The sequence below is a fragment of the Lathyrus oleraceus genome, chromosome 3, assembly GCF_024323335.1.
Source record: "Lathyrus oleraceus cultivar Zhongwan6 chromosome 3, CAAS_Psat_ZW6_1.0, whole genome shotgun sequence".
Lineage (NCBI taxonomy): Eukaryota > Viridiplantae > Streptophyta > Magnoliopsida > Fabales > Fabaceae > Lathyrus > Lathyrus oleraceus.
This window is the reverse complement of record NC_066581.1, coordinates 103,477,959-103,496,885: the sequence shown is the minus strand read 5'-3', so window position 1 is coordinate 103,496,885 and position 18,927 is coordinate 103,477,959. Positions and strand designations below refer to the sequence as shown.

At 38.0% G+C, this 18,927-nt stretch overlaps 1 protein-coding gene across 1 annotated transcript; it reads left to right on the top strand.

The window, feature by feature from the left end:
• The first annotated feature begins 16,104 nt into the window (after positions 1 to 16,104).
• LOC127129916 (uncharacterized) lies at positions 16,105 to 18,159 on the top strand. Its single transcript, XM_051059020.1, has 3 exons — positions 16,105 to 17,668; positions 17,807 to 17,892; positions 17,998 to 18,159. Exons 1-3 carry the CDS (start codon positions 16,105 to 16,107, stop codon positions 18,157 to 18,159), a joined length of 1,812 nt encoding a protein of 603 aa, XP_050914977.1.
• The last annotated feature ends 768 nt before the right edge of the window (positions 18,160 to 18,927 follow it).

Sequence of the window (18,927 nt, the reverse complement as noted above, 5' to 3'; positions counted from 1 at the left end):
GAGATGATAACGCCTAAGTATGTGTTTGGATCGTTGGTGAGATCTAGGCTCCTTAGCTTGTGCGATAGCATCATTGTTATCACAATAGAGACTAATGGGATCCACAATGTTAGGGACTATGCCAAGTTCACTAATGAACTTTTTGATCCAAACAACTTCCTTTGCTGCACTTGAGGCATCAATATACTCGGCCTTGGTTGTAGAATCAACAACTGTATCTTGCTTTGAACTTTTCCAGCTCACAACGCCACCATTCAAGCAAAACACATAACCAGATTGCGATCTAAAGTCATCCTTATCTGTCTGGAAGCTAGCATCGTTGTAACCAATTACAGCCAACTCTTCCTAACCTCCATATATCAAGAATGATTCCTTAGTTCTTCTCAAGTACTTAAGGATATTCTTAACAGCTACCCAATGGGCATCACCAGGATTAGATTGGTACCTACTCGTTGCACTTAAAGCATATGAGACATCTGGTCGAGTACATAACATGGCATACATGATAGATCCTATTGTAGATGCATATGGAATCTTATTCATGCGTTCCCTTTCTACCTTAGTTGAAGGGGATGGTGTTTTTGATAGACACAGGCCATGTTGCATAGGTATGAATCCTTTCTTGGAATCATGCATATTAAAGCGTCTCAGCACTTTGTCTATGTATGTACTCTGACTTAGGCCAAGCAGTTTTCGTGATCTATCTCTATAGATTCTGATTCCTAATATATAGGCTGCTTCACCTAGGTCCTTCATAGAAAAGCATTTCCCCAACCAAGACTTTACTTATTACAGGGTAGGGACATCGTTTCCAATGAGTAATATGTCATCTACATATAACACCAGGAACACGATCATGCTCCCACTAACCTTCTTGTAGACACAAGGCTCGACTTCGTTCTTGATGAATCCATATTGTTTTACCGTTTCATCAAAACGAAGATTCCAGCTTCTGGAAGCTTGCTTCAATCCATAGATTGATCTTTGTAGCTTACATATCTTTTGGGCTTCTTCTGGTATGTCAAATCCTTCAGGCTGTGTCATGTACACATCCTCAAGAAGATTCCAATTAAGCAAAGCAGTTTTGACATCCATCTGCCATATTTCATAATCATGATATGCAGCGATAGCAAGTAAAATCCGAACAGATTTAAGCATTGCAACTGGTGAAAAGGTTTCATCATAGTCAACCCCATGAATTTGTTTATATCCTTTTGCAACCAGTCTTGCCTTATAGGTATGTACTTTACCATCTATGTCAGTCTTCTTTTTGAAGACCCACTTGCATCCTATAGGATTAACTCCTACAGGAGGCTCTACCAAGGTCCAAACTTGGTTTGTGTACATGGAATCCATTTCAGATTTCATGGCTTCTAGCCACTTCTCAGACTCGGGACCAGTTATGGCCTCTTGGTATGTCACAGGCTCATCTTGATCCATGAGTAATACATCATCTTGATCTTTTATGAGATATCCATATCTCTCAGGTAGGTGACGTATCCTGCTTGACCTACGCTGGTCTTGTTCTACTTGAGCAGGTTGCTCTTCCACAACCACTTGTGTTTCCTGCTCTAATTCCTCCATATGTGTATCGATGCTTTGTGATTCTTGAATTTCTTCAAGCTCTACTTTCCTCCCACTGGTTCCTTTGGAAATAAAATCCTTTTCTAGGAAAACTCCAGTTCGAGCGACAAACACTTTGCCCTCAGAAGGATTGTAGAAGTAATACCCTCTTGTTTCTTTAGGATACCCCACAAATAAGCATTTGTCAGATTTGGGCTCAAGCTTAGTTGAAATTTGTCGTTTCACATAAACATCGCAACCCCAAATCTTCATGTAAGACATATGTGGTTTCTCACCACTCCATATCTCATATGGTGTCTTCTCAACCTTTTTGGATGGAACACGGTTAAGTTGTAAGCTGCTGTTAACAACGCATGTCCCCAAAAGGAGTTTGAAGAATCGACATGACTCATCATGGATCGGACCATGTCTAACAGGGTTCGATTTCTTCTCTCAGATACACCATTCCATTAGGGTGTTCCAGGAGGAGTAAGTTGGGATAGGATCCCACACTCTTTCAGATGGTCATCAAACTCTAGGCTTAAATACTCACCACCTCGATCTGATCGAAGAGTTTTAATATTCTTACCTAGTTGGTTTTGTACTTCATTCTTGAATTCCTTGAACTTTTAAAAGGACTCTGATTTGTGTTTCATTAAATACACATAACCATATCTACTTAAATCATCAGTAAATGTGATGAAGTATTGAAAACCTCCTCTGGCTGGTATGTTCAGTGGTCCACATACATCAGTATGTATGAGGGCCAAAAGATCATTAGCTCTTTCACCTTTTCCTGTGAATGGAGACTTTGTTATCTTTCCAATTAAACAAGATCTGCATGTCCCATATGATTCATAATCAAAAGAGTCCAAGAGTCCATCTTTATGGAGTTTGGAAATGCGTTTCTCATTTATGTGGCCTAATCGACAATGCCAAAGGTAAGTTGGATTTAACTCATTAGGTTTAATCCTTTTAGTATTAATGTTATAAATAGGCATTTCAAGATCAAGGACATATAGTCCATTGTTCATTTGTGCAGTAGCATAGAATATATCATTCAAATAAATTGAGCCACAGTTGCTCTTTATTATAAATGAAAAACCAAACTTGTCCAAACAAGAAACGGAATTAATATTCCTGCTAATTGCTGGTACATAATAACAGTTCTCTAACTGAATTATTAAACCACTAGGTAAAGTCAATTCATAAGTTCCTACGGCTAAGGCAGCAACCTTTGCTCCATTGCCAACTCGTAGGTCGACTTCACCTTTTGCCAAATCTCTACTCCTTTTTAGTCCATGCACATTTGTACAAATGTGAGAACCGTATCTAGTATCTAATACCCATGATGCAAAAGTAGATAAATTAATTTCAATAACAAAAATACCTGAAGTTGGAGTCTCTACTCCATTCTTCCTATCTTCCAGGTACTTTGGGCAGTTCCTCTTCCAGTGTGCGGTCTTACCGCAATGGAAGCAGGTGCCTTCTTTTTCTATGCTTCCACTAGGCTTCAAAGTAGCAATAGTGGGTTTAGGTTTGGCAACTTCCTTGCCTTTCCCTTTATCATGTTTGAGGACAATCCTCAGGTTTCGGTACCAATCAAGAAATTTTGTCCCAGACAATTTTTCCTTGTCAAGGATTGATCGCAAGATGTTGTTAGAGGTGTTTGTTGTCATGGTAATCTACACAAGGATTAATGAAAATATAAGTATCATTGACATATTTAATTAGGCCTTTAATTAAATATGCTCCCACTATTTTACTCAAAACAAATGACCCTCATCATTTGATTCGGAAAATCCCGTTGGAAGATTTTCTAGTGGGTCGAGATCCATATTTCACTTCGTTCTAAGTCCGCGTAGGCGGATTACACAACTAGGTTATTTAGGTAAGAACTCCTTCCAATTGCATCTCATACAACTCTCGAAAATTTCAGTTGGGTGAATAACTCCTTATTTCAATCCATCATATGGATCATTCCCAACTCTTGCTTCTAAACATATATATAATCTTATTATAATTTGTTTAGTTAAGTTTGACCCATTGTTTTAACAGTTGAATATTACAATTATCCCATCGCACCTTACTAATATAGAACATGCACCTCGCGTAGGCGAAACCTACATTATCCGATACTAGTCTTGATGAGTGTTAAAACTTGGAAAGCATAAACTTAATATTTAATTTGAGGGAATTGCAATTTTTCTGATCTCACCGGCTTATTTATCATATAAATCGCCTCTCACATGCATCAACATGCATTCACATGCATCAACATACATACATACATAATGAAACAGTTATGGCCCCTAGCGCAATTGTTCTCCCAAGCCAATGAGAGAACCTAAGCTAACCTAATAACGATCTAAGCTTCCCCAAGCAAGATCTTCAAGGTTGTCCTCCTTTGGCACTGACTTCTTTGCTTTCTTCATATCATTACATTACAAAAAGAAACTCGTTTTACATACGAGAGAGTGAGATGAGAAAAGAAGTTACATTTGGGAGATAAAGAGAGAGGCACGACATGCAGGTCGTATTTTAAAACCCAAAGCAGAATAAAGGAAAACTAAGGCCATAACTGATCACCACAAGCCAATAATAAACACTTTATTATTATTATTAATTCCTTTAATTAATTAAAACCAAATTAAATTTCGACGACCGATCACACTACGCAAAGCCGAAATTTTAATGAACAATTCATTTAAAATCGACGTCATTCTTCGCATCAACACTTGATACTTTTAAAGCACTGAGTTAGCCGAACGGGTGAATTTTGCCTTGCGTTAACCGGTTAACCATATGCGTTAACCGGTTAACACTGTTTAAAAAACTGTTAGAAAATTCTTTTCTGCCTTGCGTTAACCGGTTAACCAAATGCGTTAACCGGTTAACACTGTTTGAAAATCTCTTGGAAAACTGTTTTCCGTCTTGCGTTAACCGGTTAACTAAAAGCATTAACCGGTTAACACTGTTTGAAAATCTCAAAAAATTCATTTCGTATTGTGTTAACCGGTTAACCATATGCGTTAACCGGTTAACACTGTTCCAAAAGGTGTTCAGAAAGCACAACTCTTGTGCAGTCATAACCCCAATCGCATAACTCTCTGACAACACAACCCTTGTGCCGTCACTAACCCTGATGCACCAATTTCAGACCGTCAAACACATCTCGGTTGTTAATTCAGTATGATTGATCAACACGTCATTGCTTCACCATACTAATGTCGGATCAAGAAGCAAATGACCATTGATCGCTCAAAGGAAAACAATCATTGAGCGTTTGAATGAACGAAATGAGAACACTATATCATATATAATGTATTTTGCATTAGGATTACATATATCATATATATATATATATATATATATATATATATATATATATATATATATATATATATATATATATATATATAACTTGATTGATCTCAATTTAATCTTTGATTCATTCTGTCTTTAATCATATTAATACAAAACAAAAACAATTATCAGATTCATGGTTTCGTAAGTGGCTCTGATACCACTGAAGGAGAATTGCCATCCAAGGCGTAGTGGAATTTAAAAATTTCTCCATTTAGTGATCCTTACGAATGGGCATGATCAGTGATAGAATCGTTACCTCTTGTGGCGATCACGAACGTTGAACGATGACAACGTCTCTACTCAGTCCACACGAACGGATTCCTTCAATCGCAGTGCTAGCTGTTATGAATGAAGGCTTTGAGTGAGAGAAAAAGAGATACGAAATTCCAAATCTTCAGTTGTGTTGTATTCCCATACAATGCTTCTGCACAAGAGTTCTATTTATAGAACCACTTGTGTGGGCTTCAAGCCAAAAAGCCCAATTAAGTGTATTTTGGCCCATATCTCATAATATGCCAAAATCACTTAAGTATTTGGTACCTTACCATACTTCATATTCTACTTAAGTACACCGTACCTTACGATGCTCCTTAGTTACTCTATCTCTCATCAATCCGTCCTTTGTGTGTGACCCTGTAGGTTTTCGCGACGTTGGCAATTATATTAAATCACGCATTTAACATAATAAACAGTGAGCGGTATCTAGCAACACATCACTGCTACCCAAGTCACGAAAATGTCATGTGATCTGACAAAACCTCCTGTGATAATAATTATGTGTATAATTACCCCTTTGCCCTTATGTCTATATTGAACACAAGGTATAGACCGTGTCATCCTTGTCCAGTTCAATATTGGGCCCATAGACATTTATCCTGTTACGCAGGATGGGCAAATTCCATCTAGGACACTCATATCCCTCAGCATGCTTCGTGGAGTACCCATCAACTGTCATTATGGTTATCCAGTTACGGACAATGTTGGATCAGCAACAAAGCACTCGACTCTACATCTAGGGTCCATAGTGGTTTCAGGTCGAAGAGTGGTATACACTATTATCACCATGAGAATAACTTATGACACTTTGCATAAATTTCTATATAGTATTCTCATAGCGGGTCAATCCGGTATAAATATTACTCTTAATATTCATACCTATGTTTAAGACTTGATAACTCTTTATCCATGATCCATGAGATGTGATCATTAGTCTACAAACATAATAGTCTCAATGCTTTAATGTTATCCCACTTCACAATAAAGCTCGATTACGGATACTTTAAGAATAATGTCCTAATGTTTAATATGGTCTCATGATCAAGTCACACTTGATGCATTAAACGGACTAGCTATTCTAGGGACTTTATTAAACAACCGTAATAAAGAAAAAGCCTTTTATGATTAATAAATAATTTGATACAAGTACCAAAAGTATTGGCCTCTAGGGCTTACACCAATAATTCCGAGATTTAGAAGGAGACCACGTCTTTGGATCTGCTGCCAAAGAAATGTGCCTTGTATCCGGGTTGGTGATTCCGGCCAAATTCAAAACTCCAGACTTCGACAAATACAAGGGGCACACTTGTCCAAAGAGCCATCTCATCATGTATTATCGAAAAATGGCTGCACACGTGGAGGACGACAAGCTGATGATCCACTATTTTCAGGACAACTTTAGTGGGGCTCCTTCCAAGTGGTATTTGAGTCTGGATCAGAATAGGATCAGGTGTTTCCAAGACCTGTCAGATGCGTTCATAAAACATTACAAATACAACATGGACATGGCGCCTGACAGAAGACAGTTGCAGAGCATGTTCCAGCATGACAAGAAGTCCTTCAAAGAATACGCTCAGAGATGAAGGGAGTTGGCTTCTCAAGTTGAGCCGCCTCTAGCTGAGAAGGAATTGGCTGAACTGTTCATTGACACTATCCAACCCCAATTCTACGAGAAGATGGTTGGAAGTGCTTCTTTGGGATTCTCGGAGCTTCTGGTTATAGGAGCTCGAGTAGAATATGGTGTAAGGAATGGTAAACTGGCGGTTATAGCTGGAACTTCAAATGCCAATCAAAAGAAGTTCTCTGGAGGGTTTCCCAGGAAGAAAGAGGGGGAAACAAATGTCGTGACTGCTGGTCAAGGAAGAGCTCCTCCAAGAAGGAGACCACAACAATACTCACCTCAACAGTATGTTCAACAACCAATTCCCTATCAGCAACCCATTGTAGCGGTGTATTCGTCGCTATATGATTTATTGATTAAACCATAAGCAAAGCATACAATGAATTTGAGTCGCCACCGCACTTTTATTTATCCAAAGGACTGGCTAAAAAGCGAACAAAAGCTTAAGAAGTTTTACGCGTAGAAAACTAATGAAAAGATCAGAGAGTCTGGGTAAGGGGTAAATTACGCAATGGGAAGGTGTTAGGCACCCATCACGTCCTAGGTACTCCTAGGGAGCCCTTTTCACAATTGTTGTAGAAAATTGTTATTTGTTATGAAATATTTATTGTGCAAACATGATTGGGATGATGAGAGAAGAATATACAATTTTTATTATTTTTGTGTTCGAACGGATGAACCCGTTGCCTACGTACCTTCCATCAAAGGTAAGGATCAAAACGCCGTAGTTCGGCTAAAAGATTTCCAAAAGTTAGTGGATTCAATTTTAAACACAAGCCCTAAGGTCTTACGTTATCCACGGGAGAAAACTCAACCTTATACAAACAACAAGTCCACCATGTGAGAAAAGCTTCAACTTGCTAGTGAGGGGTTAACCCTATAATAAGCAAGGAAGACTTACAATTCAATCAACTAAGGACAAATAGGTGAGATTAACATCAACCAACTAGGATAAATCAAACCTATGGCTAATGTATGAAAGCTTAACAATAATGGACAAAGCCACAAAACAATTGAATGGGTGAAGTTAATTGATTATGATTATTCACAAAAGGAGGGTCAAAGTATGATTAAGATTGATTCAAAAGAAGTATTATGAAATGGAGTTTGAAAAAGTCAAGGACTTGGGGACCAGGTTTTTAATTTAAAAGCATGAAGATGTTTGCACAATATTTATCTCAAGTTTTGAAAGCAATGTGTGAAAAGGTTTAGGACAAAATGGATGAATAGATGTAGATGGAGTGTAAAACTTACTAGAAGGTTCACCTCTTGAAATCATATAGAAGATGACTCAAGTGCGTCCTTTGGAATAGGCAATGAGTAATAACAAACAAGCAAAGCAAAGGAAGAAAGTCAACAAAAGCGGATACCGGATGCCAATCACTGGACTTATACCAATCTCCTAAAACAGAACCGGATATCAGAGGCCACTCTATGGACTTATACCAATCTCCTCAACAAAGAAAAAAGTGGATACCGGATGCCAATCTATCTGAGCTTATACCAATCTCCAACAACAAAGCAAAACATGGATGTCAGATGCCAATCTATCTGGGCTTACTCTAACCTCCAACATATGATCATAGGAAAACAAATGCCAAATTACACGGACTTACAATTGCATCCTCACATACAACAAACAAATGCATTAGGCAAAAGAGAAGATGAGTGGCCAATGAAATGGTCTTATACTCACTTCCATATCATAGGAACAATGGCCAATGAATGGTCTTACAATTGTCCTCAATGGGCAAACAACAAAGATATGTCACAAAGACAAATGAAATGATCATGCACTAATGAGCAATTAATGATGATAAATGCACAAAACATGCAAGCAGACATGTACAAATGAACTAAGTAATCAATCAACCAAAGTCATTCAGCATACTCTATATCCAAACAATGAGGCTCATACAAAGGGTTGACATTGAAGCCAACTGGAATAGGGTTAATGATGCTCTTAACCTTGACATTGAGAGCCAAGGTGAAGCAGATGAAAGGATATGAGGGGTGTGCCTCATGCTCTTACCCCTGGTCAGGGAGAGCTTCAAATGATAGAAGGTGTGGGAGTTCAGAAAGTAGGAACTCTCTCCACAAGTTAGACTCTATAGATCTTGGGTTTTTACTCACTATGCATCAACACAAGTAGTGTGAGCAAGGTGAGTGACTCACAGAATAGTAGGAGATAGGCTACATATCTCTTTTGTCTACCAATTGCCTCACATGAGGACTTTTCCTGCTTGGGACAAAAGTAAACAAGCACAAACATCGCCTCTTAAGGAGGACTTCAGACAGTTGCCTGGCCAAGTAACAGGCCAGGTCTTCCAGACTACATGAAGAAAAGGATTCTACCTCAATGCAAATGCTATCAAGCAAAGCAAAGCAAGTTCTTAAAATAACTGAGCAACTAATGGTACCTGAAATCAATCAAGTAAAATCAGTATACAACTCAAATTCAAAACCAAAATAAGATAAGGATCAACACAATCAGTCAAATGTGCAATGCACAAAGCTCAAAGCATATGAGCTAGACATCCTACAAAATAAACAAGTTAGTTCATGATAATCAATCAAACTCAAGCAACTTGCATAAAGCTCCTTGAAGCATTTGCTTCTTAACCTGAAAAACCAAGTTTAAACATGAGCAACAAGACCACTAGGACAAGCCTAGGGTCAAAAAGAGATAAGAAATCCAAAACAGCAAGTGAAAGCTATCCAAAATCAAGTTCAAACAATTAAGAAACAAACCCAAGTGGTTTCATGTTCATATCATTCATCATTATCATTTCACAAACAAATTAGGTCAAAACATGTCATATAGAAGCTCATAGAAGTCAACAGAATGATTCAATTCAAATCCAAACACAAACATTTCAATAAATCCTCAAATAATTCATGATCAAACATCATCCATAACATGATAAACATACCAAATTTCAGCTCATTTGGATCAAGGGAAGTAGGTCAATAAAAATCAGAAAGTCAAAGCAAGTTCAAGCAAACTCAAACAAAGCATCAAAACATGCACTAACTTCAATAAATCATAAAACAGTGACAACATATGATAAATGAATGGGACCAAAACCATGACAAACTTTAAGATGTCTACAATTCACATGTCAAATTTCATGTCCATCCAATTAAGCATTAGAATTTCACAAAGCATATAACATCATGTGTCACAAAAAGTCAACAAATGACCAAACAGGGGAGAAAATTCCAATCAAATAGGAAATGCCATCAATAATTCCAGAAAAATTCACATGTATTCTGAACATCTATAAGTGTCCTCATGCAAAAATCCAGACTATTTTGAGTTCAATAAGCTTGGTAATTAAAATCATGAAGTTGGACATGAATGGTGTGACACAAATTGTCACACCTCTATTCAAAAAATCATATCTCATCAACCAGCAATGATAAATTCACAAACTCTACACCAAAATCACCATGAACATGTCTAGTTTAAGCACAAAAAATTTCAGAGGCATTGGATAATGTATCATCATTTCACAAGCAAATTGGCATAGCATACATAAAATGGACAACATGAACAAACCCTATCACATTTTAAAATCCACACATGCAAAAAATCTGGAAAAATCATCATAAAAAACTAGAGGTCAAGAGGAGCATTTCACCAAAAATCCCATCAAATTTGGATAAGTATTGAAGAACTTATGGATTTTCTAAGTTGCCATGCCAAAATGAAATAAATAATAAAATAAGAAAATGAAATAAATGATTTAATAAACCGGCCGTGGCAATTTGGTAATAAATCATATAGCGACGAATACACCGCTACAGAGATTCTGGGTTCGATCCCCAGTGGAGTCGCCACTTTTCTGTAGCGGTGTATTCGTCACTATATGATTTATTGATTAAATCAAAAGCAAAGCATACAATGAATCGAGTCGCCACCGCACTTTTATTTATCCAAAGGATTGACTAAAAAGCGAACAAAAGCCTAAGAAGTTTTACACATAGAAAACTAATGAAAAGATCAGAGAGTCTGGGTAAGGGGTAAATTACGCAATGGGAAGGTGTTAGGCACCCACTACGTCCTAGGTACTCCTAGGGAGCCCTTTTCACACTTGTCGTATAAAATTGTTATTTGTTATGAAATATTTATTGTGCAAACATGAATGGGATAATGAGGAAAGAATATACAATTTTTATTGTTTTTGTGTTCGAACGGATGAACCCGTTGCCTACGTACCTCCCATCAAAGGTAAGGATCAAAATGCCGTAGTTCGGCTAAAAGATTTCCAAAAGTTAGTGGATTCAATTTTAAACACAAGCCCTAAGGTCTTACGTTATCCACGGGAGAAAACTCAACCTTATACAAACAACAAGTCCACCATGTGAGAACAGCTTCAACTTGCTAGTGAGGGGTTAACCCTATAATAAGCAAGGAAGACTTACAATTCAATCAACTAAGGACAAATAGGTGAGATTAACATCAACCAACTAGGATAAATCAAACCTATGGCTAATGTATGAAAACTTAACAAGAATGGACAAAGCCACAAAACAATTGAATGGGTGAAGTTAATTGATTATGATTATTCACAAAAGAAGGGTCAAAGTATGTTTAAGATTGATTCAAAAGAAGTATTATAAAATGGAGTTTGAAAAAGTCAAGGACTTGGGGTCCAGGTTTTTAATTTGAAAGCATGAAGATGTTTGCAAAATATTTATCTCAAGTTTTGAAAGCAATGTGTGAAAAGGTCTAGGACAAAGAGAGATGAACGGATGAAGATGGAGTGTAAAACTTCCTAGAAGGTTCACCTCTTGAAATCATATAGAATATGACTCAAGTGTGTCCTTTGGAATAGGCAATGAGCAATAACAAACAAGCAAAGCAAAAGAACAAAAGCGGATACCGGATGCCAATCACTGGACTTATACCAATCTCCTAAAACAGAACTGGATATCAGAGGCCACTCTATGGACTTATACCAATCTCCTCAACAAAGAAATAAAAAGTGGATACCGGATGCCAATCTATCTGGACTTATACCAATCTCCAACAACAAAGCAAACACTTGGATGTCAGATGCCAATCTATCTGGGCTTACTCTAACCTCCAACATATGATCATGGGAAAACAAATGCCAAATTACACGGACTTACAATTGCATCCTCACATACAACAAACAAATGCATCAAGCAAAGAGAAGATGAGTGGCCAATTAGATGGGCTTATACTCACTTCCATATCATAGGAACAATGGCCAATGAATGGTCTTACAATTGTCCTCAATGGGCAAACAACAAAGATATGTCACAAAGACAAATGAAATGATCATGCACTAATGAGCAATTAATGATGATAAATGCACAAAACATGCAAGCAGACAAGTACAAATGAACTAAGTAATCAATCAACCAAAGTCATTCAGCACACTCTATAACCAAACAATTGGGCTCATACAAAGGATAGGCACTGAAGCCAACTGGAATAGGGTTAATGGTGCTCTTAACCTTGACATTGAGAGCCAAGGTGAAGCAGATGAAAGGATATGAGGGGTGTGCTTCATGCTCTTATCCCTGGTCAGGGAGAGCTTCAAATGATAGAAGGTGTGGGAGTTCAGAAAGATGGAACTCTCTCCACAAGTTAGACTCGATAGATCTTGGGTTTTTACTCACTATGCATCAACACAAGTAGTGTGAGCAAGGTGAGTGACTCACAGAATAGTAGGAGATAGGCTACATATCTCTTTTGTCTACCAATTGCCTCAAATGAGGACTTTTCCTGCTTGGGACAAAAGTAAACAAGCACAAACATCGCCTCTTAAGGAGGACTTCAGACAGTTGCCTGGCCAAGTAACAGGCCAGGTCTTCCAGACTACATGAAGAAAAAGGATTCTACCTCAATGCAAATGCTATCAAGCAAAGCAATGCAAGTTCTCAAAGAACTATAAGCAACTAAAGGTACCTGAAATCAATCAAGTAAAATCAGTACACAACTCAAATTCAAAATCAATATAAGATAAGGATCAACAGAATCAGTCAAATGTGCAATGCACAAAGCTCAAAGCATATGAGCTAAGCATCCTACAAAACAAACAAGTTAGTTCATGATAATCAATCAAACTTAATCAACTTGCACAAGTCTCCTTAAGGCATTTGCTTCTTAACCTGAAAAGCAAACTTAAATATGAGAAACAAGACCACTAGGACAAGCCTAGGTTCAAAAGGAGATAAAAAATCCAAAACAGCAAGTGAAAGATATCCAAAATCAAGTTCAAACAATTAAGAAACAAACCCAAGTGGTTTCACATTCATATCATTCATCATTATCATTTCACAAACAAATTAGGTCAAGGCATGTCATATAGAACCTCAAAGAAGTCAACAGAAAGATTCAAGTCAAAACCAATCACAAACTTTTCAATAAATCCTCAAATAATTCATGATCAAACATCATCCATAACATGATAAACATACCAAATTTCAGCTCATTTGGATCAAAGGAAGTAGGTCAATGAAAATCAGAAAGTCAAAGCAAGTTCAAGCAAACTCAAACAAAGCATCAAACGATGCACCAACTCCAATAAATCATAAAACAGTGACAACATATGATAAATGAATGGGACCAAAACCATGACAAACTTTAAGATGTCTACAATTCACATGTCAAATTTCATGTCCATCCAATTAAGCATTAGAATTTAACAAAGCATATAACATCATGTGTCATAAAAAGTCAACAAATGACCAAACAGGGGAGAAAATTCCAATCAAATAGGAAATGCCATCAATAATTCCAGAAAAATTCACATGTATTCTAAACACCCATAAGCGTCCTCATGCAAAAATCCAGACTATTTTGAGTTCAATAAGCATGGTAATTAAAATCATGAAGTTGGACATGAATGGTGTGACACAAATTGTCACACCTCTATTCAAAAAATCATATCTCATCAACCAGCAATGATAAATTCACAAACTCTACACCAAAATCACCATGAACATGTCTAGTTTAAGCACAAAAAATTTCAGAGGCATTGGATAATGTATCATCATTTCACAAGCAAATTGGCATAGCATACATAAAATGGACAACATGAACAAACCCTAGCACATTTTAAAATCCCCACATGCAAAAAATCTGGAAAAATCATCATAAAAAACTAGAGGTCAAGAGGAGCATTTCACAAAAAATCCCATCAAATTTGGATAAGTATTGAAGAACTTATGGATTTTCTAAGTTGCCATGCCAAAATGAAATAAATAATGAAATAAGAAAATGAAATAAATGATTTAATAAACCGGCCGTGGCAATTTGGTAATATTAGGACTCACTAAGTGAAATGCCGCGTTTCACTTAGTGAGGTGGCGTCCAGGGATTCGCTTCATGGCAATGGAATAGTGACAACATGCAGACAAAAAATCCCAGCAAGCCAAACACGTGCAAACCAAATTCTGGGTTTTCAAAATTTAGGGTTTATAGCTACAGTGCCATGTTCATCATCGTGATGAACAAATTTTCCAGAAATTGGAAGTGAGCATAGCATTCGAACCACCTTTCAACACTCATCAACAATACATCATTAATTTAGCATGACTCTAATCATATCAAACAAAACGAGCAAGGAAAGATTTGACAACCAAATTTAAAATCACGATAACTCAATCGATTCTTAATGAAAATGAAAACCACAAAGTGCAGCATATTCCTTAATCAAAGATCTATCCAAAACACATCATGATTTCAAGAATGGTAAGGGTCGATTTCTAACCTTCAAGTGATGCCAGATCTGGAATTGTGAGTTTTGAGCTTTGAAAGGTGGAAACAGAAACTCTACCAGGTCCAGGTTGAGGAATGAATGAATGGTTTCAGCTCAGTTGTGCTCCATTTTCCTCTAATCACAAGCTGCCATGGAAATGGTTCAATGTAACAGTGCTGGAGAAAGGCTTTACAGTCGTGATCCTACCCTTGCAAAAGCTTCAACAAGGTTCGTGAATGATGGACAAAAGCACAGAAGCACGAATCCTTTGACAATTTTCAGCAAAAATTCCAAATGGAGAATGAGAGTGTTTTTTGAGCAAAAATGAAGTTTGATCTGTTTTGGTGAATAGTGGCTAGGGTTTTTTCCATCAGAAATGTGAAATATATACTTCTCATTAACAATGCTAAGTTTGGTTAGTGGAAAGGTAATCTCATTTAACTCAAATGAAGTGTTATGGTTAATTGGTGAAGTTCACTCAAATGGCAAGGTGCATGTGCTACAGTGCGAAAATTGGGCTTTAGGCACATCCAAAACATGATTTCTGAACATTGGCAAATGGTAAAATGCATTGAAAATGGTTAATTTGAAAAGTCACTTTTTCACCTCCCTCATTTTAAATTCAAGCCACTTGAAAAAGGCCATTTTGATTGGTTGATTTTTGGTGAATTTTGATGAAGGATTTGGATAGAGCACATCAAACATGACTTGTAGCAAAAAACCTCACTCAATTTGGCCAAATGGTTTGGAAGATATGCCACTTTGAAGTTCAAAAATATTTGAGAATGATTTGATCATAACTTGCCAACCATAAATGAGAAATGAGTGTTCTTAGACTTTTTGGAAATGGGAGAACAAGATCTTCAACTTTCATGTTGGACAAAAATTCATTTGAATCTTGTATGATGATGTAATTTTGAGGAGAAGAACTTTCCATTTTTGGCAAATTCCAATTACAGGTCAACTTTCTATTTTTGGCAATTTGTTGTCTGACTTCAAATTCTTCACTGTGGATGTTTGACATGTTATATGAGGCTTATATGGACATGAATGAGACCTCTCAGACCATTTCCCACCATCAAATCACTGATTAAATGCACAGTTGACCATAATTGACTTTGTTAGGGTTTTGGTTGACTGAACCATGTTCTGATGAATTCCAAGCCCCTACCACTTGAGATCTTGATTCAAAATGATGTCACAACTCATATGAACTCTTGATGAATGATCATGGTGCCCAAATTCTTCAAGAATGGCCACTATCTATCTCAATGACTGACTTTGACTGATTTGACCTAATTTGCTTCATCTGCAAGTAACATGGTTAGATGACAATATTTTTGTACCTTTGGTTAATAAATAGATGAAAAGCAATGATATACAAATGCAAGACATGCTTGGTGATCAAGAACCACACTCACAAGATAACCCATCCACTAGGAGGGAAGCAAAGGTGCACAAAGATCCTTGAGGCAATGATATAATATGATATGATGCCATGAGGGATCTTAGGGACAAAATTGGGGTCTTACACCCATGTATCCCGTCCAGTATGCTCCGCAACCATACGTGGCTGGTGTGACGCTTGCATTCAATCAACAGCCTGCTCAGGCTTATCAAGTGCCTCCAGCTTATCGACCAGCTCCAGTTCAAAAACGTGATGCGGCTCCTCCAGCTTATCAACAAGCACCAGCAGCTCTTGTTTATCAACAGCCGAGAGCTCAAGCGCCAAGGCAAAATGCTCAAAACCAGAATAGGAGGCAAGGGGAGAGGGTGACCTTCAATCCAATCCCAATGTCGTCCACTGAGTTGTATCCCTCCCTATTGCAAAAGGGGTTGGTGGTTCCCAGACCTATGGGACCTCCACCTGACCGTCTTCCTCCATGGTATAACCCTAATGCACATTGTTCTTTTCATGAAGGTGCCCCCAAGCATGACCTAGAGGGTTGTTACCCTCTGAAGCATAGGGTTCGTGAACTAATTGAGAGTAAGATCTTGTCTTTTAAGGACATGGGACCAAATGTGAAGAACAATCCTCTTCCTCCCCATGGAAATCCTGCGGTAAATGCCATTGAGGACGCTTTTGTTGGTGTTACGGTTGATAAGGTGGATGATGTAAAGACTCCTTTGGCAGCATTTCATGCCCGATTGGTGGAAGCTGGCATGATTAATATTAATCATGAAAATTGTGAAGAGTGTGCCACATACCCAAAGGGATGTCAGGTGGTACGAGACAACATTCAAGATTTGATGGATAAAGGAGTGCTTCAAATATCTAGTGATGTGAAGAACAAAGACGTGTTGGTAATTGAACCTTGTTTCAATTTACCTGAACCAATTGAAATCCCATATTATAGTGGTGGAGTGGTTCCAGTGAATAGTAAGTCGTCGCCTGTGGAAATATGTATGCCCACGCCTTTTCCGTATGAGAGCACCAAGGTCGTGCCTTGGAAATATGAGATTACTGTTGTGGATAAGGTTGTTGAAGGAAGTGCAGACGCTGAAGTGGTAGAAGTTGTAAGTGAAGACGTCACCAATATTACAGAAATGAGCAGAATGACCCGTAGTGGTCGAATCTATACGCCTAAGTTCAATGTGACTCCTCAAGGGTCGGCCAAGGAATCAACAGTTGTAAATCCTGCTAAAGAACCCGAAGTGGTCCAATCCGAAGATGCTGTTGAATTCTTAAAGTTGATCAAGAAAAGTGACTATAAAGTTGTGGACCAGTTGCATCAAACACCATCTAAGATTTCTATTTTGTCCCTGCTATTGAGCTCCCAAGCCCATAGGGAGGCTTTGTTGAAGGTGTTTGCTCAAGCTCATGTAACACAAAGCATAACAGTAGACCAATTTGATGGAGTAGTTGCAAATATCACAACCTGGAATACTTTGAGCTTCAGTGGAGAGGAATTACCTGAGGATGGACAAAATCACAATCGCGCTCTCCATATCTCGGTAAAATGCGAGGATGATGCTTTGGCAAGAGATTTGGTTGATACCGGATCTTCTCTGAATGTTATTCCAAAGAGAACACTCTCCAAGTTATCTTATCAAGGACCAGATATGAAGCCCAGTGCCTTGATAGTGAAAGCTTTTGATGGTTCCAGGAGAACCGTGATTGGAGAGGTGGAACTGCCCATATTGATTGGCCCTCATGTATTCCCGATTAATTTCCAAGTCATGGATATTAATCCAGCGTATAGCTGCTTACTGGGACGTCCTTGGATTCATGCTGCAGGGGCAGTTACCTCCATCTTACATCAGAAAATGAAGTTTGTAGTGGACAATCAATTAATCATCATTTCTGGAGAGGAGGACTTTGTGGTCAGTCACCTTTCATCCTTCAGATACATTGAGGCTGATGAGGACGCTTTGGAAACTTCTTTCCAAGCTCTTGAAATAGCCAATGCCACTTTTGTGGAAATGAAGGACCCTGTTGGGAAATCTTGTTCATCTTTCGCTTCTCTGAAAAGCGCAAAGTCTAGCATTGAAGGAGGAAACCCTGAAGGTTGGGGTCAGCTTATCGATATTCGTGAGAAGCATGATCGCTTTGGTCTAGGATATGTGCCTTCTGCTGCGAAAAGAGCCTGAGTCCCTGCAAAGGACAACACCCGAAGCATCCAAGAAGTATTCCTTAGCACAGGATTCATCCATGGAGATCAGGTCAATGCAATTGAAGATAGCACCGAAAGTGAAGATGAGCCATGTTTGGTTTACCGGTGTGAGACAGATTTGAACAACTGGAAGGCGGTTGAGATCCCCGAAATTTTTCCTTTGTCAAAGTAATAATTGTTGTATTTTTCCTTTCAAATCCTTAGCTCTGCCGAAGGCTAATGGATCATGTTATAGGGCCCCTTTTCATTTTCAAATAATCATTATCAATGAATGAAAGACATTTTGTTAAATTCTTATTATTCATTTATTTTGCTTTCTCTTAAGAAAATGGCAATCTTTTCAAAAACAAAAAAAAAACTTTTCATTTATGCATCTTTTATTTTTACTTTTCTAAAAGAAATCAATCATTCAAACATGCAGAATAAATGATAACCCCGTTGAATCCAATGACTTTACTACCTCTCATAACTTTGACTCCCCTATCTACCAAGCGGAAGAAGAGGGTGAAGAAGATTGTTACATCCCCGACGAATTGGCAAGGCTGCTCGAGCACGAGTCCAAAGCCCTTCAGCCACATGAAAAACCGGTGGAAACAATTAACCTTGGCACAGAGGAAGAGAAGAAAGAAGTCAAAATCGGCACCACGCTTGAAGCAGGCGTCAAAGAGAGATTGGTTAAGCTGCTACAAGAATATATGGATGTATTTGCATGGTCATACCAGGATATGCCAGGTTTGGACACCGA

Coding starts and splice junctions, on each gene's coding strand:
- LOC127129916 (XM_051059020.1), top strand. CDS start 16,105: ATGTATCCCGTCCAGTATGCTCCGCAACCATACGTGGCTGGTGTGACG. Junction 17,669..17,806: donor GATAGTGAAAGCTTTTGATG/GTTCCAGGAGAA, acceptor TTCATGCTGCAG/GGGCAGTTACCTCCATCTTA. Junction 17,893..17,997: donor CTGGAGAGGAGGACTTTGTG/GTCAGTCACCTT, acceptor GTGGAAATGAAG/GACCCTGTTGGGAAATCTTG.